The sequence below is a fragment of the Letharia columbiana genome, assembly GCF_014066305.1.
Source record: "Letharia columbiana isolate WasteWater2 chromosome Unknown Sc0000014_s0, whole genome shotgun sequence".
Classification (NCBI taxonomy): Eukaryota; Fungi; Ascomycota; class Lecanoromycetes; order Lecanorales; family Parmeliaceae; genus Letharia; species Letharia columbiana.
The window spans coordinates 772,536-796,884 of record NW_023501053.1 but is presented as its reverse complement, the minus strand read 5'-3'; the positions used below and the strand labels follow the sequence as shown (position 1 = coordinate 796,884).

The 24,349-nt window shown below is 49.9% G+C and overlaps 14 protein-coding genes across 14 annotated transcripts; 6 read left to right on the top strand and 8 right to left on the bottom strand.

The window, feature by feature from the left end:
• Window positions 1-210: 210 nt before the first annotated feature.
• Window positions 211-1,257, top strand: HO173_005351 (uncharacterized protein; the record flags this gene model as incomplete). The annotated part of the gene is made up of 4 exons (XM_037307269.1): window positions 211-354; window positions 409-513; window positions 591-856; window positions 1,017-1,257. The coding sequence occupies 4 exons, from the start codon at window positions 211-213 to the stop codon at window positions 1,255-1,257; spliced, it is 756 nt and encodes a 251-aa protein (XP_037165909.1).
• Window positions 1,258-2,073: 816 nt separating this feature from the next.
• HO173_005350 (uncharacterized protein) lies at window positions 2,074-3,036 on the top strand (the record flags this gene model as incomplete). The annotated part of the gene is made up of 1 exon (XM_037307268.1): window positions 2,074-3,036. The coding sequence occupies one exon, from the start codon at window positions 2,074-2,076 to the stop codon at window positions 3,034-3,036; it is 963 nt and encodes a 320-aa protein (XP_037165908.1).
• An 881-nt stretch (window positions 3,037-3,917) lies between these two features.
• Window positions 3,918-4,618, bottom strand: HO173_005349 (uncharacterized protein; the record flags this gene model as incomplete). Its single annotated transcript, XM_037307267.1, has 4 exons — window positions 3,918-3,987; window positions 4,038-4,334; window positions 4,391-4,448; window positions 4,582-4,618. The coding sequence occupies 4 exons, from the start codon at window positions 4,616-4,618 to the stop codon at window positions 3,918-3,920; spliced, it is 462 nt and encodes a 153-aa protein (XP_037165907.1).
• A 486-nt stretch (window positions 4,619-5,104) lies between these two features.
• On the top strand, window positions 5,105-5,614 carry HO173_005348 (uncharacterized protein; the record flags this gene model as incomplete). Its single annotated transcript, XM_037307266.1, has 2 exons — window positions 5,105-5,170; window positions 5,264-5,614. 2 exons carry the CDS (start codon window positions 5,105-5,107, stop codon window positions 5,612-5,614), a joined length of 417 nt encoding a protein of 138 aa, XP_037165906.1.
• A 332-nt stretch (window positions 5,615-5,946) lies between these two features.
• On the bottom strand, window positions 5,947-6,352 carry HO173_005347 (uncharacterized protein; the record flags this gene model as incomplete). The annotated part of the gene is made up of 2 exons (XM_037307265.1): window positions 5,947-6,135; window positions 6,194-6,352. The coding sequence occupies 2 exons, from the start codon at window positions 6,350-6,352 to the stop codon at window positions 5,947-5,949; spliced, it is 348 nt and encodes a 115-aa protein (XP_037165905.1).
• A 559-nt stretch (window positions 6,353-6,911) lies between these two features.
• Window positions 6,912-8,012, top strand: HO173_005346 (uncharacterized protein; the record flags this gene model as incomplete). The annotated part of the gene is made up of 2 exons (XM_037307264.1): window positions 6,912-6,917; window positions 6,981-8,012. The coding sequence occupies 2 exons, from the start codon at window positions 6,912-6,914 to the stop codon at window positions 8,010-8,012; spliced, it is 1,038 nt and encodes a 345-aa protein (XP_037165904.1).
• Window positions 8,013-8,444: 432 nt separating this feature from the next.
• On the bottom strand, window positions 8,445-9,712 carry HO173_005345 (uncharacterized protein; the record flags this gene model as incomplete). Its single annotated transcript, XM_037307263.1, has 6 exons — window positions 8,445-8,449; window positions 8,510-9,311; window positions 9,361-9,371; window positions 9,429-9,475; window positions 9,544-9,583; window positions 9,637-9,712. The coding sequence occupies 6 exons, from the start codon at window positions 9,710-9,712 to the stop codon at window positions 8,445-8,447; spliced, it is 981 nt and encodes a 326-aa protein (XP_037165903.1).
• Window positions 9,713-10,162: 450 nt separating this feature from the next.
• HO173_005344 (uncharacterized protein) lies at window positions 10,163-12,999 on the bottom strand (the record flags this gene model as incomplete). Its single annotated transcript, XM_037307262.1, has 3 exons — window positions 10,163-10,263; window positions 10,313-10,582; window positions 10,635-12,999. 3 exons carry the CDS (start codon window positions 12,997-12,999, stop codon window positions 10,163-10,165), a joined length of 2,736 nt encoding a protein of 911 aa, XP_037165902.1.
• Window positions 13,000-13,434: 435 nt separating this feature from the next.
• On the bottom strand, window positions 13,435-13,626 carry HO173_005343 (uncharacterized protein; the record flags this gene model as incomplete). Its single annotated transcript, XM_037307261.1, has 1 exon — window positions 13,435-13,626. One exon carries the CDS (start codon window positions 13,624-13,626, stop codon window positions 13,435-13,437), a length of 192 nt encoding a protein of 63 aa, XP_037165901.1.
• A 6-nt stretch (window positions 13,627-13,632) lies between these two features.
• Window positions 13,633-14,314, bottom strand: HO173_005342 (uncharacterized protein; the record flags this gene model as incomplete). The annotated part of the gene is made up of 4 exons (XM_037307260.1): window positions 13,633-13,642; window positions 13,692-13,861; window positions 13,909-13,989; window positions 14,060-14,314. The coding sequence occupies 4 exons, from the start codon at window positions 14,312-14,314 to the stop codon at window positions 13,633-13,635; spliced, it is 516 nt and encodes a 171-aa protein (XP_037165900.1).
• Window positions 14,315-14,970: 656 nt separating this feature from the next.
• HO173_005341 (uncharacterized protein) lies at window positions 14,971-16,145 on the top strand (the record flags this gene model as incomplete). The annotated part of the gene is made up of 7 exons (XM_037307259.1): window positions 14,971-14,982; window positions 15,053-15,151; window positions 15,202-15,298; window positions 15,349-15,435; window positions 15,488-15,551; window positions 15,673-15,892; window positions 15,942-16,145. 7 exons carry the CDS (start codon window positions 14,971-14,973, stop codon window positions 16,143-16,145), a joined length of 783 nt encoding a protein of 260 aa, XP_037165899.1.
• Window positions 16,146-16,546: 401 nt separating this feature from the next.
• On the top strand, window positions 16,547-18,230 carry HO173_005340 (uncharacterized protein; the record flags this gene model as incomplete). Its single annotated transcript, XM_037307258.1, has 3 exons — window positions 16,547-16,743; window positions 16,951-17,134; window positions 17,214-18,230. 3 exons carry the CDS (start codon window positions 16,547-16,549, stop codon window positions 18,228-18,230), a joined length of 1,398 nt encoding a protein of 465 aa, XP_037165898.1.
• A 656-nt stretch (window positions 18,231-18,886) lies between these two features.
• HO173_005339 (uncharacterized protein) lies at window positions 18,887-20,861 on the bottom strand (the record flags this gene model as incomplete). The annotated part of the gene is made up of 2 exons (XM_037307257.1): window positions 18,887-20,488; window positions 20,550-20,861. 2 exons carry the CDS (start codon window positions 20,859-20,861, stop codon window positions 18,887-18,889), a joined length of 1,914 nt encoding a protein of 637 aa, XP_037165897.1.
• Window positions 20,862-21,438: 577 nt separating this feature from the next.
• HO173_005338 (uncharacterized protein) lies at window positions 21,439-23,909 on the bottom strand (the record flags this gene model as incomplete). The annotated part of the gene is made up of 2 exons (XM_037307256.1): window positions 21,439-21,636; window positions 21,690-23,909. 2 exons carry the CDS (start codon window positions 23,907-23,909, stop codon window positions 21,439-21,441), a joined length of 2,418 nt encoding a protein of 805 aa, XP_037165896.1.
• Between the last annotated feature and the right edge of the window lie 440 nt (window positions 23,910-24,349).

The following is a 24,349-nucleotide window of genomic DNA, read 5'->3' as shown; positions in this document are numbered from 1 at the left end:
AGACTCTTAGATGTTGCGATCTATATCGTACATAGACGCCTAACAATCATGCTGTCTTGTCAGCTCCAAGGTCTACCTGTCAACTTTCCAGAAGTTTCACGACGTTAAATCAAAAATTCTGATTGGTCAACTCTGCTGACTCAGTTCGACCTCCACCCCCCCTCTGAGCTCGCTTCAATAAGGCATTGATAGCCTTGGTGCGCCATCACAATGCTACAAATACGGAGAGGTACTTTGCGCCTTGCACAGCGTCCATATCGCTGTCAATGGCGTGGGTACGCAGACACCAAACCTCCAGACCCCACCACTTCCGTCCGAGAACCCGACAACAAGCCCGTCACCGAGCCTATTGGTGTATGCTTGCAGTTCGACTCTTGCTTGAGAAGCTTTGCTAACGATGCTTCATAGGGTGGAGATAGTAGCGGTACGGACTCCGTCCATGCTGCGTCTGCTGGCGGACATGAGCCAACCCACCACGCACCTCACCCAGAACCTCACAACGAAAGCCTTGGTGTACGACACTTCTCTTACCATCTGAATGTATGTCTACTATGAAAGACTGGCCTGCTGACTGCAATCTCTTTCAATAGCGCGGTTTCTATGCATCCATCGGAGCTCTAGCGCTTTCTTTCGCTCTCTACAAATTCTCCCGCTCGTCTTCCTCCGATCCCAGCACGAAAGGAGATCCTAGCAAACAACCACTTCTGACACGAGCCATGGCGTACTACAATTACCGGCAAGATGAGTACGCAAGGCGGAATACGATGCATACGAAGATGGTGGAACAGGCGGGCGCGGATAGGAATTTGTTCCAAGGCAGTCCGTGGAGTCATCATATCGATCTGAAGTTTCCTGAGTAAGTACATTGAGATTTCTTTGGCTTGGGAAAATGCATAACGGAGGACGGGGGAGAAGAGCAGATGAACGCTGGCTATGAGCTCTCCCCAGATAGTCTCTCGCCGTGTCACTTGCCCCCTTGAAATGAGCACTTGAGACTAATTCGCATTCGCCATCAGGATCTTTAACACTGGTTCTCCATACAACATCCCAGCTGGCCATTCCGCTGATCTTGGGGCATTGAGAGCGCATTACGAGAAAAAGAACGTGGAAGTAGAGGAGAAGAGAATAGCGAAGCTAAAAGAGATGGCAGGCGAGCGTGAGATCTTACAGCGGAGGAAAGAAGTTGAAGAAGCACTACTAGCATATAAGAAAGCACCATCGATACTGCAGTGGATGGGGCTGCAGAGGCCGGAGTAGTGACAGGACAGGGCTTAAAAGCCAGATGTACCGCAGGATCACTTGAGAATGCGATGTACATATATTCGGATGCATTTATAAGTTGGTGTCGATGCCTCGCTGGACCCTTTCTCAGCAATCGCACCGCTGTTCCTATGGGGGTTCCAGCAGTCAATTGCGCATGGCGGCTGTGCCACACTTTCCACATGCGTGCGGAATGAAATGCCATTGATGTCAATAACTTAGGAAAGAAGACGGAGCAGACGACCCAAGTCAATGAGGGATTGAGTGCTGGCCGTTGGTGTTTGTACGCATTATTTTGTTAGATAAATTTGAACTTGGACGGGTGTTGATGTTGCATGCAAGCTAAAGAAATTTTCCCATGTGTAAAGTACTTCGGAGTAGAAGGTGGAAGCGAGGCGTATTTAGGATCGAGGGTGGCATTTATGGTCGTAGTGATTGGCTGCTTCAAAATGAAACCCCGGACGGTTATACTTTCCGTGATCGGCTAAAGTAATTTCCAACCGGCCGCTAGCCTCGTTCACCTCCCGTCCCTTTTCTCTGTTTGCAGCGCCTCAACTTCTCTTCCTCTTCTTCCTCTTTTTCCTCTTCCTCTTCCTCTTCCTCTTCCCCTTTTCCCCCTCTTTTTCTTTTTTTGCATCTACAAAACAAAACACCCACTCATTTAAAAAGCTGCAGCAGCATCATCATCATCATCATCATCATCATCACTCATACCGTCTGTCACTCATTCCAGACATCTTTCATAATACACCAACATCAATTCATCCACCTTAATACAACATCAACACACTCCAATCTCGCCTGACTCTCAAAATGCAACTCACAAAAACCCTCTTCGTGTGCGCCACATTGATCGCTACCACTGTCGCGCAATCTCCTACAACAACCAGCCTTCACTTCACCTCCATCCCAACCAGTTTGGTCGCTGGTGTCAAGCAATCAATCGGATGGGCAGGTGGTAATGGCAATGTAAGGCCACTTCACTCTGACCCCCACGCCACGAGTCCACTGACTTTACCTCAGGGCGTGAACATCATTCTCCAACAAGGCTCAGCAGATAACCTTCTGGACGTGCCAATTGCCCCAATCGCATCTGGGGACCAAGGAACTTCCACCACGTGGACCCCACCCAAGTCGCTTCCTGATGCTGGCAATTACGCATTGAGGATCGAACAGGGCGAGGATACTGTCAATTACTCTGGCATGCTCCAACTCTTCGGCGGGTGCTCAACCTGCCCCACTGACGCTGTCGCTGCTCTCGCCACGGCCTCGTCCTCAACGTCCTCAATGTCCTCAACCTCCTCAATGTCCTCAACTGGCTCTGCCACTGCTTCCTCGCCCTCCTCAACCGCCTCCTCTAGCTCAAAGAGCGGCGTCGTTACTCCTATCCTCGCTCCTGGATCCAAATCAAGCAGCAATTCCACGGGTGCCGCTGGTTCCTTAGGCAATTCAACTACCACCGGTTCAAGCATGAACTCGACAATGGGCACAGGTAGCATGGCGAACATGACCATGCCCGGCACCAATTCGACCACGAACTCGACCACGAACTCGACCATGAGCACCGCTAAGCTACACGCTACCTCGTCGAAATCGTCCTCCTCATCCTCCACCTCGTCATCTTCCACATCCTCGTCCTCAAGCGAGAGCACTTCAAGCAGCACTGGCAGCAGCACAAGCCCATCTGCAACAAAGAAGAGCAGCGGTGTCACGGTGGCAGCGAGCAACTTCGCCTTAGTGCTTTGCGCTATCGTTGGTGTTGTCTACCTGGGATAAATCCCTTGCGATGTGCCTTCATGTGTTCAAGATCTTGTGTGCGAAGGGTGCGACATTATTCCAATCACGCGATGATACCTACTCCTGTCTAAGATATTGTTGCATGCGGTTGCGGTGATTTTGGTTCGATGTTAATTCGATACCAACCTCGAGGTTAGGATGATTTAATAGATTTTCCAATAAGCATGAGGAGGCAGATTAGGGGAAGATTCAACTGTATGTATAGTATAGGAACATGGTACAAAACAAAAAGGAAAATTACTCATGACCGTTCATTTTCCGGCGAGCTTATCCATTGCTCTCGCCATTGCTTGTACGCGCACAACTGCGCCCATTAACCAAAGCTGGGTCAAGTCCAACATGCTCTCCTGGTGTCCGCTCGGTCAGCAGAAACGTCAGAAGTCCATCAAGGATAGCAGGAACACCTGCTGCTACAGAGCAGAGCCAGAAGCGTGGACAATTGTGGGTAGGGATTGTTGATTCAAGCTCTTACGCCCTTCAATATTATGCAGATCAGTATAACCTGCCAGCGATACGCTCTGAAGTGCTTTTCTCTTGAAATCTGCTAATCTGAATGCAAACGAGCAGTGACACGAAAGGAATGGTTTCTGGAGTGCATGCCATACGTCTGGGAGGAGACCAAGAGAAGACGGAAGGGTAGAGCAAGATTATCCAAGGGCTTCCCAGATGGGCTGTTTTGCAGAAGTTCGCTCGCGGCCGAGGAGCGAAGTATTGCAGAGACCGGTGCAATTTCAACGTGAAATAGTCCATTTCGGAAAACGGTCGTTTTTTATGCCATTTGCATTGCACCATTCAAGCTAAAAGCACAGTGCATCTCCCCCTCTCCACTTCATCTCTATCTCCCACGCCCCTTGCTCCGTCTACTTCAAGGGAATGAATCGAGAAGAGTGAGTAGCGCCGATACCTGGCCGACCGTGCTTGACAGGTTTGCTGCATCCCAGATTAGCCACCATAGCATAGATGCTGCTGGTACAACGTACTATGATATACTGAACTCTCCCAAGTAAAACCCTACCATCTCCGGCTTGATTTCTACCTGGTTGAACTCCTTGCCGCTGTAGATACCGATAACCGACCCAATCATCTCCGGCACCACAATCATGTTTCGCAGATGTGTCTTGACCAGATCGGGCTTCTCGTTAGGCTTCGCCTCTTGCTTTGCTTTGCGGAGTTTTTTGATCAGCCCCATGGGCTTGCGCTTGAGACCGCGGTTGAATCGACGGCGAGCACGGGCGTGGACTACATCGCGGAGTTGTTCTGAAGAGAGGTCGAGGAGTCTGGCCGCAGATTCGTTAGTGGGAGAAAGGTATAGCAGATAGCGAGCGCGGCGTACTGGTCAAGGTCGATGCCACGGTAGGAGAATTTGCGGAACGTTCTCTTCTTCTTGAGTTCTATGTTGCCAACGATTAGCCGCAGCCCAGAAATCCATCAATTTCGCCAGTCAATTGTCTCCCTAGCCACGAGAGATGAAATGGGTTTGGGGGCTTGCGGTGGCACCAGGATGGAGAGATCATAATCACGTACCGGCAGCTTCCTCGGGGTTGTAATCTGCGTCAGCCATGATTGCGATCTTCAGCTGTGGTGCTGTTGATCTGGTTCAGGAGGCGGTTGATGGAGAGTGATGCTCCTGGAGTTGAGGTTGTGGTTTTGCGTGTTCCATTCGCTTAAGTCTGATCAGCTCTAACTGTATTAGCACTAGGTCGAGATACTAACGAACGTCCAAATTGAAGTATGTCTCTCTCACGTTTCATTACTGTTCGGCTTCAAAATTATGTTGGGGCCAAGCTATGAGCTGAACAAACCTGGTATGGCTGGTCGTGGGTTCTTGATCAGTGTCAGAAGCAAGAGAATGTGCCTATCACGAGTATGGAAACTAATCTTTGGCAGTACTTACGATGCTTACTCTCAGGAGACTGGGCAACGTTGTCTCAAACTGCACTCCTTTCCTTTCTCTGTCTATTCTTCTGTTCGCACCATTTGGGGAACCTGAGACCTTGAGACTCTTTCTTCAACCTCTTCTAGTGTTGCAAAGACGACGGTAGACACAATGTCTCTCATAGCTTATGTTCTTCCGCCAGCAGGAGATGGTCTACTACCATACGCTCTCTACCTCGTAAGCAGATACTAGCTCAGTCTTCTATGCTTCTCATGCTTTAGAAACTCGGAGTTACTATTTGGAACAGTTTGTAATGACAGAATGCCGCAGGCCGCAATCAGCAAACTCGTCAACTCTTTCCGGACCTACTCTACAGGCCCGCACATCGTCCGGAAGGCCTATGGCTATTCAACTGAACCCGTGACGAGTGTCCATAGCCGCACCTTTGCAACCTTCGCCACGACCTTTGCCATCTTGAGGCTTCATATGGTCTTCAACATGTATGACCCAATGGTCTATCGGCTCAACGTGATCGTTCAAGCAGTCTTCATAGCGCACTCTGCCAGCGAGTGGCTTACCTATGGGACGATTGGCTGGGGCTTTGGGCTGATTGGACCGGTCTTTTCCAATGCGGTGACCTTGGTGTGGATGATGTGGGTGTGGGGACAGTATGTGAGCTGAGTACAGAGTACAGAAAGCATTGAGCAAACCTGTCTTCCACAGCTAGCTCTTTAGTAGGAGCTTCTGCTTCGCTGACCGGAGTTAGTGCATGCTTCAGAGCTCTTATACAATGTGATCACATAACATGCGACCCCGTGGACTCTTTTTGACCAATATGGGCTTTTCTAGCAATGGCAAGTAGACGTCCGCTCGAGTACATGGTTCATAGCCGCATAAGTTGCGTTAGTCTTCCATTACCTTGCCGTCATGGAAACTTGTATGAACATCGTGACACATCACATATTCCATCTTTTGTAAGCTATCATCCACCATATTGCCGAATCTCTCTGGATCTAGTCGAAGAGACCGAAGCCCATGTCCTCGTCCGACTCATCCTTCTCCTCTTCCTTCTTCTCCTCTTTCTTCTCCTCAGCAGCTTCAGGTGCAGCGCCTCCTGCAGCGGGTCCAGCGCCTCCTGCTCCTCCACCACCCCCTCCACCTGATGGAACGGAGGCGAGCTTGGTGGCGCCTTCTGCGATCAACTACAGGGTACAGTCAGAGATGTGCCATCTAAGTTCCGAGAAGTATTATGCTGTATACCTCTTGTAAGTCCTTGCCCTTCAGCTCAGCGATCAGCTTGTCCAAGCGCTCCTCATCCGCGTCGATGCCAACGGACTCCAGAACACCCTTAACGTCAGCGGCGGATGGGGAGGTGTTTCCACCGAGGCCGAGGAGAAGGTATGCAGCAAGATGCTTCATGATGATTGTTCTGCAGATTGTGTTAGTCTGGCTCGATGCAGGGGGCGCTACGAGCGGTGATGTTCGCACTTCCTTGGTGTATGATGTTTCGAACAGGAGAATCAATCGATTTAACCGCGGGATGAGCGGAGACTGATACGTCGAGTTCTTGAGTATTGATGTGATGAGTCAAGCTTGGAGATTGATCTTTGGGAAGAAGTGTGTACCAGGTGGCAGTAGAAGTTTGTGGGAAACGCTAAAATTCTTGGCGTTTTTCCCGATAGTCATAGGGCTGCATTCGGATTTTTGGAGAGAGTTGCGAATCTCAATGCACGTGATGTAGAGAGTAGAGAGTACCAACTACCACTTGTTTCAATTCACTCGCCTTCACATGAGACAGCCACGTAATTAAATTAGCTGTAGAACACTTGTTATTTGAGTCACTGTTGCATCTTCTATCTTTTGGCGTCTTCTATTAAGGAGGCTTTCGCCAGCCCAGAGCAATAGTATGACTCCTCCATACCTACCCACAAATCATCGGCGGTAGTACTGAACCCAGAGAGACGACAGTACTTCCATCATGAGCGTGAGTCACCCAGGCTGGATCCTGATCATTGCCTCATCACCGAATACTGACATTCATACCTAGTTCTTCAATTCAGTACTCAGCTCCATCGGCAACAATGGTCCACAACCTCCCATGCCACTACCGCGGCCTCAGATCGAAAGACCAAGCGATCCGGTTTCTGAGCAGCGTCGCATCCAGGGCCAGAATGGCGTCTCGTCAGCCAACACAGACCTGGCCCAAAATAAAAAGCGCAAGGCGGAAGATGGATTAGCAGGTCGAGACGGCAAGATCGTGAGGAACAGCATGGCAAGTGGGCAAATTGCTCGTGCGACACCGTCGACAAATCCACAGGCAAGAGCCTCAAAGCCTCCCATCTCGCTCTCGTCTTCTAGCGCTGTAATGCCTTACCGCGGTACTAGCAGATTCGACCCGGCTTCTGCTACTCCTACAACACCTACGGGAGACGGTCTGAAGGCACCAAAGAAAGGATCATATGCGGAGATCATGGCTCGAGCCAAAGCAAATCAATCCAAGCCTCCCGTAGGCACCATTAGTCATAAGCCCAAGGAGCAAATTGCGCCAAGTTACAAGAAGGAGCTGAAAATGAAAAAGAAGGCGATGAAGGACAAGAAACTTGGCATCAAGAATAACAGCCGCCCCGGGTCTTCCGGTAGTCTGAGCAGCAGTCCGGCTCCAGGATCTGTAGCGAATAAGAAGATTGCAGCTCCGGCTTACAAGGGGACAGCAAAACCCAAACCCCAGCTACCACAACCAACTTACAAAGGAACCATGAAACCAGCCTCCGCGACTGCCAAGCCCCCAATTGCGAGAGACCGAGATGCCAATCCTCGCAAATCCCGATACGACGAATACGCAGCCACTGACGAGGATGACTTGGACGACATCGAAGAGGACGAATATGGTTCTGATGGATCCGATGACATGGAGGCTGGCTTTACGGATGTGGAACAAGAAGAGACCGTGGCAGAGAAGGCTGCAAGGAAGGAAGATGAAGACGAGTCGAAGATGGAAGCAAAGCTCAAGAAAGAGAAGGAGGAGAGAAGGAAGAGATTGGAGCAGTTGGCTAAGAAAGCGAAGCCGCAGAGGTATTGAAACATGTCTTCCATGCTTTTCTCGTGAAAGCGAGTGCTTGCGGTATTCTGAGAGGCTAGACACCTTCCGGTGTGGCCTGCAATATATGCGTTTCAGCGACTCTGCTTGCGTTGCCATTAGCGGGTGTCTTGTGGCCTTGAAAGGCCTTACGGCCATGTCTTGTTTGAATGCATTAATGGCAGTACGGTAGTTCAGCTTAATCTGTCATTGTCGCCTTTTCAGTCGCCCGTAATGGTTTCTGACGCCGTCGTGTTATTCTGTTGCCCACGGCGTTCTTCGAGGAACTAGGGCCAAGAACGCCGGGAGCACACTTGATAAGAACGGCTATGTACTGAGCTTGTTGTCCTGGCTATATGTCTAAGAAGAAAGCCTGGATCGACGCACGTTGTTTCTATGGGAAAAAGCAAAATCAAGCATGCTGGTCTCGACTCTTCACACTAGCACATTTCAGAGTCAGCATTTCGATCTGTAGATAAGACTTGAATACTTAGACATACGCTTACTCTCCTCTTTCTCCCCAATCAAGGTATCAAAGGCAACAGACACTTCCTCTGTCAGATCGCTCGCCTGCAGACTCCTTCCGTGCTTCTTGTATGCTAGCCTCGAACATTCTCTTGTGATCGTACTACCTCCCCAAGCTGCCAGCATCAATGTTTCGGATCTATCCAAGTCACCCTCGGTATCCCACAGCTTCTCGTGATACGCATCCCTGTATGCCAACAGCGTTCCGATACTTCCTGTCAAGGTATCGCCCTGCCCACCACTCCTCTTCCTTCCGCCTTCTCCATCACCTACAATCGCCTTCTCACCATCACTAATCCAGTCGACCCCTCCCTTCCTCACGACAACCACCCCTCCGAGAGCCGTTGCAAGTTTCTTACACCCAGCTTCACCAGTATCCGGTAGGTCATCCTCTCCCAACCCCACCGCCTTAGCTAACCTTCCAAACTCCACGACATTTGGAGTGAGCACGCACTCCTTGTACCCATGCACCAACTCTGGCTGACTCTGAATCAACCACAGCGCATCCGCGTCCAATACCAATGGCACATTCTTCTCCCTCGCCGCCTTTATGACGACAGCAACGGTCGCTTGCATGAGTTTGTCGCGCCCGAGACCCGGACCTATGACGACGGCATGCAGATTGCCGAGCATACTGATGATGGGAGAGGCGAGTTCAGTCGCGGGTTCGTGGGAGGCGGGCACTTCATTGATTTCACGCATTATGGGGTGGACCATCAGATTGGGAGAGTAGGTTTTTATCACGTTGGCGGCTGGCGGGGTGCAGATGACGTGGGACTGGTTGATTTAGCTTGGGAAGAGGATGGATTGGGAGGAGTCAGGTTACGAGATCAGCGCCTGAAGAAGGTTGTCAATCTCATGTGAGAGGCTTGGTGCCTGGATGTATGACTGTACCTAATCGTGCGGATGCCATGGCTGAAAAATAGGGTGCGCCGGTGTAGCTGCTCTAGAGTCAATTGATTCCGGGGGGTTTTTCTCAATCTGAAAGGCGCAAACAGATTTTACGTACTTCTCGCTGCCTCCAATGACTGCTACTCTACCCAATTGACCTGGTACGCTTATGTCAGAAGTATTTCGACTATGACCAGGACGCGAGAAGTACCTTTGTGAAATTTGTCCAGCATTGGTGGCACAATCATGCGCACCTTTTTAAGAAGTTCCTTCGTCGTCGCTGACATGTTGGGCGAATCTGGCATAACTTTCGTGGAGTACAGTGGATTAAGAGATTGTTAGATACGAATGGACAGGTAGATTGTTGTAGACGAAAGTGGTGACGGCCGGATTTTCGAGTCAATCGCAGAGTTGGCTCGACGTCATTTTCGGATTTACGGATTTTCGCCCTGATAACGTACTTACTGTACTTACTGTACTTTAGGGCATCGCATTTTTAGACCACGGCTCTGTCGAACATGGACAAACAAAACATGATTTCCATTTCCGAACTGGAACATGTTCATGTCTCTAGAGAATGAATCAACAAGAACGAAACGAAATGTTTCGAGATCAAACCCATAACATCTGCCATTAGGCTCGTTGGCTTTCCAAATAGCGTCAGCGCCCCTCACATACTTCGAGCATAAAGTATGCCTCTGAAACCTCCTAACGCCAGCCCATGCTACCTGACCTGTTCACCGTCTGTGAGAAGTAGCTCCAATCCTCTCCATGGGTATCGCATCTTCTGTTCGTAACCATTCGCCGTTGAAAGCATTGACAAGCCAATTATTAAGTCCTAGTGCATAGTCAGTATCTTCCACGTATCAAGTGCAGGCTTGACGTACTATCGTAAACCATCCGATTCGCATTGTGGAAGTAAATGCTGTGATCGGAATCGGGGAAAACATGAACGTCATAATTCTCCACGCCCGCAAGATCGAGTTTGTCCAGGAGAGTAAGGGAGTTCTGCATGTGCACATTGTCGTCTGCTACGCCGTGCATCATCAGGAAACGGACATTGCCTTGAAGAGCGGTCATGTTACTGATCGTGGTATTATCGTAGCCATCAGGGTTATTCTGTGGGGTCTGCATGTATCGTTCGGTGTAGATGGAGTCTGGCAGCCAAATCAGTCAGGCTCCAGCCACAGCAAGTACACGAGAGCTTACCATAAAATCTCCAATCCGTCACCGGCGCAACAGCCATACCGTATTTGAATGTCTCACCTCCATCAAGCTCCAATGTTTTCAACGCCATGAAGCCCCCGTAGCTCCAGCCCCAAATCGCCATCCTTTCCGGATCGACGTACGGTTTCTTCGCCCACAATTTTGCAGCCGTAATCTGGTCCATGCCTTCGTAGTATCCGATGTGGCCGCTCACGATAGTCCTTGCTTTTCTACCGATGAGGCCAGTGCCTCGCCCATCTAGCGTCACAACGACATAGCCGAGGTTCGACGCCACGTAAGACTGGAAGTCAACTGTGAACTTCTTGTCAACCTGTTGCGAGCCAGGACCTCCATAGAGTTGGAAAAGGACCGGATATCTCTTGTTCTCATCGAAATGGGGTGGACGGCGCTCGACGAGGTTAAGATCAACGCCGCTAATATTTACCGTCTGATAAATCTCAATGGGCAGCTCATGAGCAGCGGCGAGCTTGGCTAACCCAGTATTCGTCTCAAAGCGATGCTTGTAGTAGTGTCCTTTGAAGCTTGGCGTCGAACGAACTTCTTGCCAAGGAATGTCGGGCCCTTGATAGGAGAGCAAGGCGAAGCCAACACCTGTGGAGAAAGAGACATCGTAATAACCTTCTTTGCGATGTTCCGAATAGTGTTGGAGAGATGTCCCATCAAGATTCACAGTATAGACATGTCTTTGAATGGAGGATTCCTTAGTTGCGACAAAGTATACAAGGTTTGCTTTTAGGTCAACTGCTGACGGACCATTGACAACTTCCCACTCTCCAGTCGTAATCATAACAGGTTCCGGATTGTCGAGAGGAGTAAAATAGGCGAGATGGTCATAGCCTTCTTTTATCACGGTATCAATGTATCCAGAATGAGGCCGACCATTACCAGGATCGCCTGGGATGTATCGGGTCTCTTCTGACACCTCAAACCATCCCCCGTCCAAGGCTTTTACATCTTCTTCCCTAACAACTGTTCCAGTCCGTTCAACGACATCAATCAAGGCGACCTTCAAGATGTAACTTTCTCGGTTCGTGTTCTTGACCAAAACTTTGCCATCTCTTCCAGCCCATACTAGCTCGGTTATCAAGCGATCATCGTCGGGAAAGTCGTTGTCGGTAGTGACTGAAAAAACGTCGTTATTAGCAACGTCGTAGAACTGTAGGTCCACTACTGGATTTGGAGCGCCAGCTTTTGGGTATTTGAGTTGTCGTACTTCAGGGTAACTCTCTTCGCCTGGTGCCGGGTCCTTCCCACTCGGTCTGGAAACGAAATATTGGATAGGGTACTCCGGCACAGCGGTCTCGTTTGTCCGTAGAAAGGCTATAAATTTCCCGTCCTCAGACCACCAGGTCACACTATTCCCGCCGAAGACTTCCTCCTCGTATACCCAATCAGGTACCCCGTAGAAGAGCTCGCTTCCCCCGTCCTTTGTAATCTGTTCTACACTGTTGGACGAAAGTTTGCGTAGGTACATGTTGTTGTTTCTGGTGAAGACAATGGCATCGCTTTGGGGTGACCATGAAGCCAATTGAATACGGTCACTTGGTTTCGCTGGATCCAGAGGTTCGGCTTGTTGACTTGCAACGTCGAATATCCAATAAAGGCCTGTAAAAGAATGCCGCCAATTCTTCTGCTCACTGGACATGACTAACACCTTTTTGAGATCTTTACTCGGCCATACTCCATTCGGCTGCACGTCGAGACCGTCCACTTTGAAGGGCCCATCCTTCATCAGGGTTTGGCTATCCTGTGCCTCAGCGTTGGGCGTGCGACTTCGCACATCTTCTACCACCAGATAATCTTTGCCGGAACCAGCATTCTGTTCGAGAAGCAGTCCGTCTTCGCCGTTTGCGCCCGCGATCCAGGAGATCTGCTGATGCCTTGGTCGCCATGCTCCTGTGAGGTATTGATCAAGAGTCACGGCCTTGCCAGACCCGTGTGATGCGGTGGCAGCTGGGTCGAATGGGATGGAAGATGCATGTCTGTATGTTTGCTGAGACAGGAAGAGAACCAGAGCAAGTAACCATCCACCAAGGCATAAGCCGCCCAATGCCCACATTATGCGTCTATTCCTTCTTTCCAACGGTTGTCGGCGAGGGGGACGATAGAAGCCATCTTCGTCATCGTAGTCATTGCCCTTGTCGTCAAGGGCTCTGGTCCCCGACAGGCCTTTTGTATGCCCGTTGCCCACTGCAGTCCCGTCTTCATTAAGGTGCTCCAAGGCTATAGATGTGTCGGAAGAGGATGTGACGGAATCCAGAGAGTTTCGAGCTGGGTCCGAGGATGAGGAGTCGTGGGTCAACGGTTTCCTCTCCTCTTCATCGTCATGGTATGGAGTGGAAGCCATCTCGAGACCTCCGGAGGTGGATTCATGGGATCACGAACGGAGTAAACTTAATGTTCCCATCTAGAAGGCTGCCAACGACTCGTTGGGCTGATTGGTGATTAACATCAGTGGATGATAGAGCAGATGCATGATCCTCTTGTTCGTCGTTGAATTCAAGTTCAGCAATAGTCTATTATCTAGTGCCTTATTTGAGATGCTGGCTCGGCGAGTATAATCTAATCCTTCTATTCATCTCCACTATATGAATATTGTAGTCTGTAGAATCTTGAACACTTTGTTGACTTTCTCAATCAACATCTACAGTTCTGATATCAATATGCCTCCTGAGCCACCATGGGTTTTGTTACAGTCACAACCCTTTCGAATTCGGTATCATTTTCTATCTCGCACGATGAATCTTAAATTATGAAGAGCGACATATAATTAGTAATACAATCACCCAAACCCTTTGAAATCCAAGCTCAGCCAGCTCTGGTTAAGAGCTGGAGGTCTCTTTTCGCAGAGTTGGTACGAAGTCCCGCCGTCAAGACGAAGGATCTGTCGTAGAGCCTCTCCCTCTACATCTTTGATGTTCCTCTTGGCAAGGGTTCGCGTTCTGGGAGCGCTCAGCTTTGACACGCTGGACATGGTCTTTTAGAGAGTTCTGCAAAATCGTAAGTGGAAGCTAGTATGATCACAAACATGGCACAAACCCTAGAAAGTCCTCTTTGATACTTCCAATAGCGAACATACTGCCAACATCACTCCTCGTCCCCATTATCTTGATCCGTAGATGTGTACCCTTCTCAATGACTTGGTCTCCGTTGTCCGTGAACTGTGGCGGAGTAGCATTCGGATCCCATTTGATATCGCTCGGGATCATCTATACACATCAGCCGAGGGTCCGAAAGCTTAGCCGTCTGAACACACATGCTTGGAGACAAAGGTTGGGAGAGGTCCAACGTCAGCGAAAATACCCTCTCTGTTCACAGAGCTGACTATGGCGTCGACCTAGCGTGAGATAAAAATTCAGCACATGACAAGCCCGAAATGCCCATGGATTCTCGACGGGTAGACCAACCGTTTCGCCCTTGAAAGGCCTCCATACGACGGCTCGATAGTGTACTGTGTATTCTGCGACAGCACTGCCCGGGACCACTCGCCCTTCAGAAAAGTCTTGGGTGTCTGTATCCATCACACAAATAATGTAGAATTGGCCAGTGCATGTTCCCTCGACATCTTCCATAAGTCGGCCTCTGATGTACTCCTTTACGCGTGGGCCAAAGAATGATGGATGCAGCGTGATGGTTCGCTCCATGTCGTGCAGGAAATACATGTTGGAATTTTGGAGGTTATAGGTTGCTTGGACGAGTATCTGTATCTATTGACAGGCGGTATGCCAGCGCTTCTTCCTAGGATGCGCAGCCCTCAACACAATGTGACCGCTCACGCTCCTTAGCTCGCTCTCATTCCTATGTCCAGCCTTCTCTGGTCCTGTTGAGATAATACTAAGATATCGGGTTTCACGCGATCATGCGCGAACGAGTGACAGCTTCATAGACACGCCTAGAGATCAGCATAGTCCAGACGCAGTGAAGCGCTGCTGGACAACGTACTGAGGCCCGCCAAGTAAAGGAGTGGCTGCGCAAAGACTTTAGCACTCTTGCGCACTCCCCAGAAGAAACAGAGAGGTTGCTCGAGACCTTGTCAGTGCGGATCGGGCCCTGGACGGCGTGAGGACCAGGCGTTGTCAAGGGTAAGTTTGTGCTTGTGCCGGGATTTGTGTCTCGTCTCTTTTTGAGGCTTAGTGCTGAAATGTACGAGGAAAGTTTAGCTAGAGTACAGCCCTACGGTAAGGGTTTCCGTTTCCCTTCCGATCGCTTCCCTCGTTCGCATCTCTCGAGTCTTACTTTGTGGTCTCGTGAAGCCAACGAATGTACAGCTCTCAACCAAAGCGCTCGAAGGTCCCCATCGTATGGCATTGGAAGCTCAATGTTCATCCTGGTAAGCTAGGGTGTTGGACTCTCTGAGTGGAATATGCTTTCATCGCCTGCAGTGCTGAAACATCAATCAGACTACACTAAGTGATTTGGTCCAAATATCTCCAGAGGATGTGGAGAAGCCCAGTGGAGAAAGTATTCAAGACAACATCAACGTCAAATATGCCAACAAAGTAGACGGCTCGTGGTTTCCCTTTAGTTTGCGATGCTAACAGCGTTCCAGGTAATTCAAAAAATCGGGCTCTGCATATGCGTTTACGATATATTGAACGCCTCCGACGGTCTGATTGGCCATGGTACTGGCATTGTGAATGTCAATGGTAGGCCAAAGCATCCCGGCTTCCCAAGTTCAAATGTTCAAGGCTTCTAGTCGAATTCCGTCTTATCGTCTTCCGTCCTTTCAAGGGAGAGATTCTTCTCGCACAGATCAGTGGCGCTTCTGAATATGGCATGAAAAGTAGGCCCCCCGTTCCTCTACAATGGAACTGGCTTAATGACACCCAGAACAGTACGGCTGGACTTCTTTGACGACATATTTGTCCCTCCGAACTTGATGTTCCCCAAAAGCTTTTTGTAAGTCGGCCCTGTAGCCCCAATTCTTCTGCTCGTTTACTCTTTTCCGCACATGCTTCTGGCTTATTGATCCTGCATTTGCTGCCAACGGCCTTCTCTGCGAATCTGACTTTATTTCAAGCAACGTGCAAGAGCAAGTTTGGACTTGGGTAAATGATGGCGACGAATACTTTTACGACAAGAACGAGTGGGTTCGAGTGCGTGTGGAGGACGAGCAATGGAACGACATATCTCCTTCACCTCCTTCCGAGCGAGGTAGTGAGCCGACAACGGAGCGGAAGAGCCCTTATAGCATCACAGTAAGTCCACTGCCGCTTTGGAAGCAGGATGTGCTCAACGATGTAGGCTTCGATGTCGCAGTCCGGACTTGGGCCGGTTGAGTGGTGGTAGACTGGTGGATCTGTGAACCAAGTGGTCTTCCCTGCGAAAGAATCACAACTCTACTATTCCATAGAAGGGAAAAGCCAGCCAAAAGCACAAATAGGTAGCTTGCTGACGGAGGATTTCCAAGGCATCTTTGGCGCTGCCCTACTTTGGTTCGAGATTATGAGTGTGCTCTACTCACAGGCAGCATTAGCAGAATTCGACGTGTGATAAAAAAATTGATGATTGAGCGAAGAACGTAACAGCAATGTCGACAAAGCAAGTTCAATATCCATTTTCCGGACTTTGCAGCGGTCGGCGGCAAATGTGACTCGGTCGCTACTCTATTATGCATCCAAATATCGGGGGAGGAAAGATGGGGGTGACACCTCTCTAGCCTTCATTTGCGTCGAAGTCGCCAACGATTGCATGGAAGAAATGGAGGAAGCGAGGCCATCGAGAATGTTCTGATAGCTATTGTCTGGGAGTAACATGTGGCAACAGCTTGTGAGGAGGAGATTTTGCTTAGCATGAGAAACGACCAGACTTGGAGCTCATACGGGGTTTAGCCTATGCAAATGTGGTAGAGAATCAGATTTTTGGGGCGACCGGAAAATTGAGGATGCCATGAAATGGGGTTGAAGGGCCTGCCCCCAAAGTTGACAAGTGAGGACTGTGGAGCTGTCACTTTTCCAACTTCACCTCACTTTGAGCTGACTCAAACCACATCCCTTAAGCCTGGCTTCATGCCGTTCCCCACTATGGTTGACTGCCCAATATCTACATCATCACGAGGCCTGATTGCCTTGTTTGGCAACGTTCAGAAGAGGTGCGTGCTTTTGTCTACCTTTGATTGAGGAACTTTCGAGGATGACTTCTCACTTTCATGATAGATTGCTCACTTTCGTCAAAAGGAAATCAATTGTCGCTGAGCAGGTCTGCTCGAAACGACCCCAGTCTGAGCCTCAAAGATCAACAGCTATGGTAAAGCAGATCGATGCCCGTATGTTTTTGGTGTCAGCTAATTCTTTTCAAGGACTCGTCTTCAAGAAGCACTGCTCTTCCGTGCCATGAAGATGGTGACGTGGAAATCCATCTCTCTCGAAAGCCAGAAGATCGCTTCGTCGTTCACAGTGTGGTCCTTAGCTTACACTCCTCCTTCTTTAAGGCCAGTCTCAGTAGTCGCTGGGCTAGCGGCAATCATGGCTCAGCAGGTGAAGGTACGATCAAATGGAAATACCAATTACGATTCGACGAACTAGATGGGGGTTCTACTGATCATTTGGATCTTCTAGCCAGAGCGGTAAGTCAAGCGCGCCTGTGACCTTTGCCAGATCTCAGTACTTATCTGTGGGGCCGACAGCAGGAGCAGTCCATGTAGCGGAGACGCCGGGCCTTCACTTCAGTACTGCCGCAATTTTTACCAGGTGTGCTCCATGGGTTCCCCAAGACAATAACAAAACGAGCTTTCGAACATATACCATTGAAGCTCATCGTCAATACTTGAAGCTCATACATCATATACCGCTAGCCATCGATCCCAGCAACTTCGAGTATGTTGTCAAGTCGATCTACACCCTTGTCCGTGTAGCAGATGCGTACGATAGCCACTCGGTTGTGTCAATGCCTGTCGAGAATTTTTTGATTCGCTATCATAGCTCTGATATCGAAAGGTTCTCCAATGCCAATTACAAGGAACTTCTAAACATCGCAATGAAGATCCACTCTCGCTGGCTGCTCAAAGAGATTGTCTCTCGAATCATCGCAGATCCCCTGTGGGAGGATCATGACATCGAGCGCATTTTCAGCAGTTTCGAGGCCGGTGAGTTGCTGCTCAGCAAGCGTGCTGAGCTGCGGGACATGCTGAAGGACATTCATCAGCGTGTTGTCCTCATAGAGCAGCCAAGGAAAACTGGAAGAATGCCTGATGAGCGTACAATTACATTCGCTACCGCGGCCTTCAGAGACGAGATCAGCAGACTCTTCAGGTCCCATCGAAACGGCGGCTGGGTCTCTTATGCACGAAAGTTCCGACTCTTGAAGGAACGTCTCTTGCGGAACATAGGCTCCGATATACAATACCCTTCTCACCCGTACTGGTTCGGCAGACTCTACGACAAGTTTGGCGAACCCGCAAATATCAGTAGAGAAGATTTCGGGACTGTCTTTCAGTCGCTACAACACAGGACAGCTGAGATCATTGAGCCTTTGTTCGGCTGCGTTGTGAAGCAGCCAAGCGCAAAGCTGAGCAAGAGGAACGCTTCGTACCAAGGCTTCCTTTGCATCAACGTGACCGATGATGAATTGCCATGGTAGGAGAAATTTCATCGCACGTCTAACTGAGAACGTGCATGTATGGAGGAGAACATGTGCTCGGACGAAGAAGTATGAGATGATGTCTGATGCAGGATGTGAAGTGTGAAGTCATAGTACCGATGACTTTTACGTCGCTCATCCGTTCGAGGAAGGAATCATCACTGTACGATACATGCTCAATTGTGTCGTGTCGAGTGTGAATACTTTACTTAGGAAACGATTTCGCCCAGACACTCTGGAAGTCTGTGCGATAGTCTAGTGATCACCGATGCTAGATTAGGACTCAGAACGCGTTCTCCAGATGACCTAGAGAAAACCGTTCTCCTTGGATGCTTGATCGTAAAGATGCCTATGTCCATGAACTTTTCTGCCCAATTTCCACGCTCGATGCACATTCAGCACCGCTTTTTTTAGTCCAACACGTTGAGTGAACAAAAAAAGCGGCAGAAGACAGCTTGAAATACTCGATTTGAGATGATCTGCTGCATGGATATCTTTGAAGCATTCACATGATACATCACCCGGAATTTTGAACAGGAACATCAACGTTCAGAAGAACAATGTTGCCACCTCGTGATCCATCGCCTATCATTGCACCCAATCAATCCGCCATCCGTCTTTCCTTCATTGCAACATATCCCCATTCCCTTCCATGCTCAAAAATCCCAAAACCCACTATCCTTCGGGGCCTGTTGGATCTTCGAAGCCTGGAACTTGCCACCATTCCTGCCTCCAACGCCGTCCTCATCACTATCATCCCCAAAGCCCCAGGCACGTCCAGCCCCCTTCTTCCCGCCCATGCCATCTCCACCGTTCTTGATGCCCACATGCTTCTTGCCACCTCCGTTCGAGATGTTCTCTTTGTCCCCAGAAACCGGGTTGATTCGATTCTCGTTCTTACTAGCGGGTTGAGGGCCAGGAGAATCGTCTCCAAAGCCCCACGAGCGTCCGGCTCCCTTTTTCCCTCCCATGCCGTCGCCGCCGCTCTTGATACCAACATGCTTGTTGCCGCCTCCATTCAGAAAGTTTTCCTTGTCTCCAGAGGTTGGGTTGATTACATCTTCGATTTTGCTTGTCGGGTGGCGACTTACTGGCGATTGGCCGCTAGCTTCCCACTGCGCACCCATTTGTTGAATCACCTTCGCTCTGGCCTCCGGGATCGGCTGCTTGTCAACATTCGCTGAATGAGAGGGAGCATCATCTGTCATGCTGAAATGGGGATCGAAGTTCTTGCGTCTATCCTCTAGGTTGGCCAATGGATGGCCCTTCTTCTCTGGGCTGTGTGGCAAATCACTTTCGTCGAAAACATTGTTCTGATACATTCCAAAGCCCTTCGCGTTAGCCTGACCGCGATGATGATCTGGACCCCGCTCACCTCCGGGAGTATCATCATCTTGGAATTCGAAGTTTGTATTGGCATCAGGACGCGCTTTGGCTACAGCAGGATGCTTGACTGGGCTATCCATCACAGGTTCATCGTCACTCCAGCCGAAGTGACGGACGTCTTGGCCTCGGACTTTGATGGGAACCTTGTCAGGGGTCATGACATCTGCGAAGTCCCAGTTGTTTTGGTGCTTAGATTTGGGCCGAGCTGCCATTGGCATTTGTTTCTCGTTTCCATCGCCGAATTCGAAATGGTTGTATTTATTGGGATCGGGTTTGATGAATTTCGCTGAAGATTCGATGGGCGTGCCGGGAGTTCCTGGCTGCGGGTTGTCGGTCTCGAACAAGCGAGAGGGTTGATAATTTTTGCCAACACCACCTTTGGGAGCGATAGGGCCAAGGGTCATGTTCTCCTTTTGGGGCGATATAATCTTTTCCTTGGAGATTGGCGAGGCGTCGGACTCGTTACCGACGAAGAGGTCATGGTAGTCCCGGGGCGGTGGTTTGGCCGAGGCACGAGGAGCGACAGCGGCGGGTGCCGAGGAGTCCTCTTCTTCTTCACGAGGCGCGAAGAGGGCTAAGCTGGCATGTGGGTCTCTGGTGACATTCTTGCTCTGTGATCTAGGCTTGGTTGTGACAGCCGCATGGTCTGCGTCGCAGGAACCGTTCTCCGTGGCTGGACGCGTGGGGCCATTGCTTTGAGTAATAACCGCAGCACTCGAAGCGATCAGACGTGCCTGATCTTTGCCATCACGGATAGGCCAGTTCCTTGCTCGAGATCCAATAACATCTACGAGCTTGAGTAGAGATCCTTGATCCCAGTATAGGCGGACCTGTTGAATCTTCTGGGTCGAATCGAAATGGACGATGTGCACCTAGACCAAAGATTTAGCACGAGCGTCAACGTGAATTTTTTGCCGGCCGAGTTTCTTTCACCATTGGGAATGTAACGACGCGGTCCGCCAGGAAGTTGTCATCCAAGCCGGGCAAATAAGCCCCTCCACCTGTAATGAATTCCAAAGTGGTCTCGACATCCAGGCACAAAGCATCGCGGCCCTCAATGCAGCTCAGAACCTTCTCTTCTTTCTTTGTGAGAACCTTTTGATGTGCTGCATGATGTTTGATTATGGCAGCGGCAGTGTTGATGGTGGTAAGAGTCGTAATGTAGTTGAGAGAGGCATCGTTGTTCAATGCAGACGCATTGGGGCTTGCCAAGAAGCTCTGGTAGACTGACTTGAGAGAACCCATCGTTCACTGTGTGGAAGAAGACAATTATGCAAATTGTCTGTTTGGAGTGGTTTGTGAGGGGAAATGTAAGATGACGAAGATTTGGTGGGGAGGTCTTGTTTACTTTTTTGGCGCGCGTGTTGCGCGGGTAGATACATGTGCACAAAATTTGAACTCGGCAGTTGGCAGGCAGAGTGCAGACTACTTTAAGGTAATCGCAGCTTTGAAAGAAAAGAATAAACCAGTGAATGAAGATATGTATTTTGCATACGCCAGGGCTCGAGGAACCTACGCGTCGAGATAGTCAGAGCACATCAAATAATTCGAGTGGGGTGGTTATGTTTTGTTACAGCGTGTCTCCAGCTTCGCAAAAATATGAGTCGTTTTAAGTGCAAGCATGTTCCAGGCTTGTTCTTGCGGCAAACCTGCGAATTGCCACAAGTGGTATCTTTGCTTCTTGCCAGCTCATAAGGCGATTCCCTCGCGGTCGCCATAACGCCTCCACATTCGGGATTTCATCAAGGCCTGATGACCTCCAACCCATTGCTATTGCATGCCCAACAGCGCCTCGTGCTCGAACAACAGGAGCCGGTGACGCTCAGATAGGCATGTTGCCTGGGGGAGTGCTGACCCCCATGAATATTCCTCCAGAACCATTGAACGAGGTACTAGACGTTTGCGGCATCTGCGCCTGTCCATCTACCGCCGATGTCATCAGTGCCGGGTCCATGCTCGCGGGCCAACCCTGAATCCCAGTGTCAAGACTCCCATTCTGGACGTAGGAATCCCATGCATCCTATGCGCGGACATTAGCATTTTCATTGGTCATACGCGACTGTTTGCACTTACCCAATCCAAGTTCGCGGGCATGTCACCCGCTAGATTTCCATTGCCAAAGAACGAGAGTGGGCTCGGCACAGAGGGTATGCCGTTACCAGCTTGCTCCAGTGAGTAGCCTGGCGTCAATCCTGAAGACTGCATATCCCCCATGTTAGAACTAACACCCCCTGTAGAAGGAAATGCCCCATTGAACATCGACGCAGAATTAGGCGTCATCCCGCCATTGCTAAGCATGCCTAGTGTCATGGCTGCAGAGTGCTCGGGCTTCTCCTCCCCTGGTAGTCCGAAAGTCTGCCCATCTGTGCCGTTGGGTGGGCCGGAAAATGGGAAGGGGTTTTGCGGTGTTCGTCCAGCGGCTTGGTTTCTACTATACTTCATTTTGTTCAAGATGACAGTCAGAAGTTCAGACGCTTTGAAGGCCTCCATTGACTGATCCTTCGTCTCTTTCCAAATGTCATTGGAAACTTCGAGCGCCCGAACCATGTCCGCTCGTCTTTCCAGTCCCCAGGTGTACATGTCGCCAGAGCTTTGGCCGCCGCCTTCTGTTTCCGCCCCGTAGCAGAGATCAAGAGCGACAATCATAGCAGCAAGTAGGAAGTCCGCTGCTGTGATCGAGCTGATGAAGACCTTCATGCCGTGGAGGCGACGACCAGGACGCGATTCATAATGCAGGGTCGCCTGGTGGCTGAGAAGCTCCATTGATGAGTCAACGCAGGTACGTCGAGAGTGAGCGTAGCGGTTATTCTCGCGCGCTCTCGCGAGGAATTTTCGATGAAGAACACATTGACCTTTGTGATACAAGATTGATAAATAGAAGCGTTGCATGACTAGAGCTCCAGGGTCCATCATAGAATCTTCTATGCTTCGAAGACGAAGATGTGGAGGGAATTCTGCACGAGCTTCTCTCAGATCGCGATCTAGAGTCATAATTTCGTCATACGAGGATGTCGATACAGAGTGTAATTTCTCGACCGCCTTCCCAAATGCGAATGCGATGTTAGCTTTCGCGCACATGTATGATACGGGAGTAGGCTCTGACGCGGGTCTCGAGGGGGGGAGAATCTTTGAATCCTCGTCGAATTCATCATCGTAAAGGTTTCGAGGAAGTTCTGTGTCACAATCACCCAATCGAATCATGCTCGGCAACCCGATCTGAAAAGAGAAGAGAAGATCTGATTGTCGCACGAATGTCCACACTCGTCTTCGCAATTCCCCTTGGAACGGTGTGATGTTGGGAAAGTGTTTTGGGTCTCGGTGATAGCCCATACGCATAGCTAGCCGGACTATCATGCCTACTAATACCCACGTTCCAACCTCAGCATCACGATTCCGAGCATATTCGCAATGGAGGTGGAGCACCAAAGTCTCGATCATGTGATTGACAGGCTTGGTGAAGTCGGCAAGCAAAAGACACTGTCCGGTAAGAGCTCGATAATTTGCAGCCAAAGCAAGAGACTTGCCCCGGAACTCGGGGGGCTCATCATCCATTCGAAAGTACGAATGCATTGCCAAACACATGATAGCGAAAATTTGTCCGAGCCATGCCGCCCCACTCTTATGGGGATTCTCCCAATGTTTTTCGTAATTCCTCTGCCATGACGGAGGATGCAGGATATGGACTGCTGGATCATACGAGTTGAAGTACCGGGAGACGAGCTTATCTGTCACGGTTCGTTTTGGTAACTGCGCGAGTAAATCCGAGTAAGGTGGTGGTTTTGATCCTCCAAACAAGAAAGTCGGGCCTTGCGGCGCTGAGTCAACACGGTTCTTGGCTTCTTGCACCTTGACCATTTGGTCTTCCCACTGCTTCTTGTGCTCTGAAAAATAGTTCTTGACCTCCTTGATATCGTGTAAGATAGCAGCCCAATGAGCTTCCCCATAATACATAGACTTGTTGTTGTCGACCTTCATGACTCCAAGCGATTGGACGACTTGATCAGTCTCACTCTCGTCCTCTCCTGATCCTCTGACAACGCCGTTGTCCTCGTATTCTCCATCAACATCTACGTCCACATCCTGCGGATACTCCATGGATCCTGAGGTAGAGTTCAGGGATAACGCTCGTTGGGCTGCCGCTGGACCTGCAGATTGAGAGCCGTTCGTCATCAAAGAGAGTACCAGACCCTCGAGGCGGTCAATACGATTCTGCATGTCATCTGGAGAGTTGCTAGATTGCGAAGATGCAGATTGCTTCTTGCGACTTCCTGGTGCAGCATAAGAGCAAGACATGGCATCTCCACGCTTGACACAGTTTTCGCATGGTTGAGATCTGTTGCACTTGAGCCTAAGAAAGTCAGCATCAGCCCCCTTTCTTCTAAACAATGCCAGCTATCTTAGTAGACGCGTTATCAGTACGTGGAATCTGGGACCTCACTTTCTGTTTCTGCAAGGAGCGCAGGACAATGGTACTCTGTTTCTCTTCCTCACCACTCGGTATTGTCCATCGGGAGAGAACTGACCACTGCTCGTAGTCGTCGTTGATGGAGGGGTTGGAGTCATCTTTGGGGTGGTCGAGTCTTGTGGGGATAGTCGAAGCGTCTGTTGATCGTTTTGCGCTGGAGGCCCAGGGGGTGGCACCCAAGCAAATCCGAAATTCATACGTCCTTCTGCCTAAACACAGTCAACGTCTTCAAAATCTCTGCGGCGCAAGTGTTGTCGTCCGCTTTCCA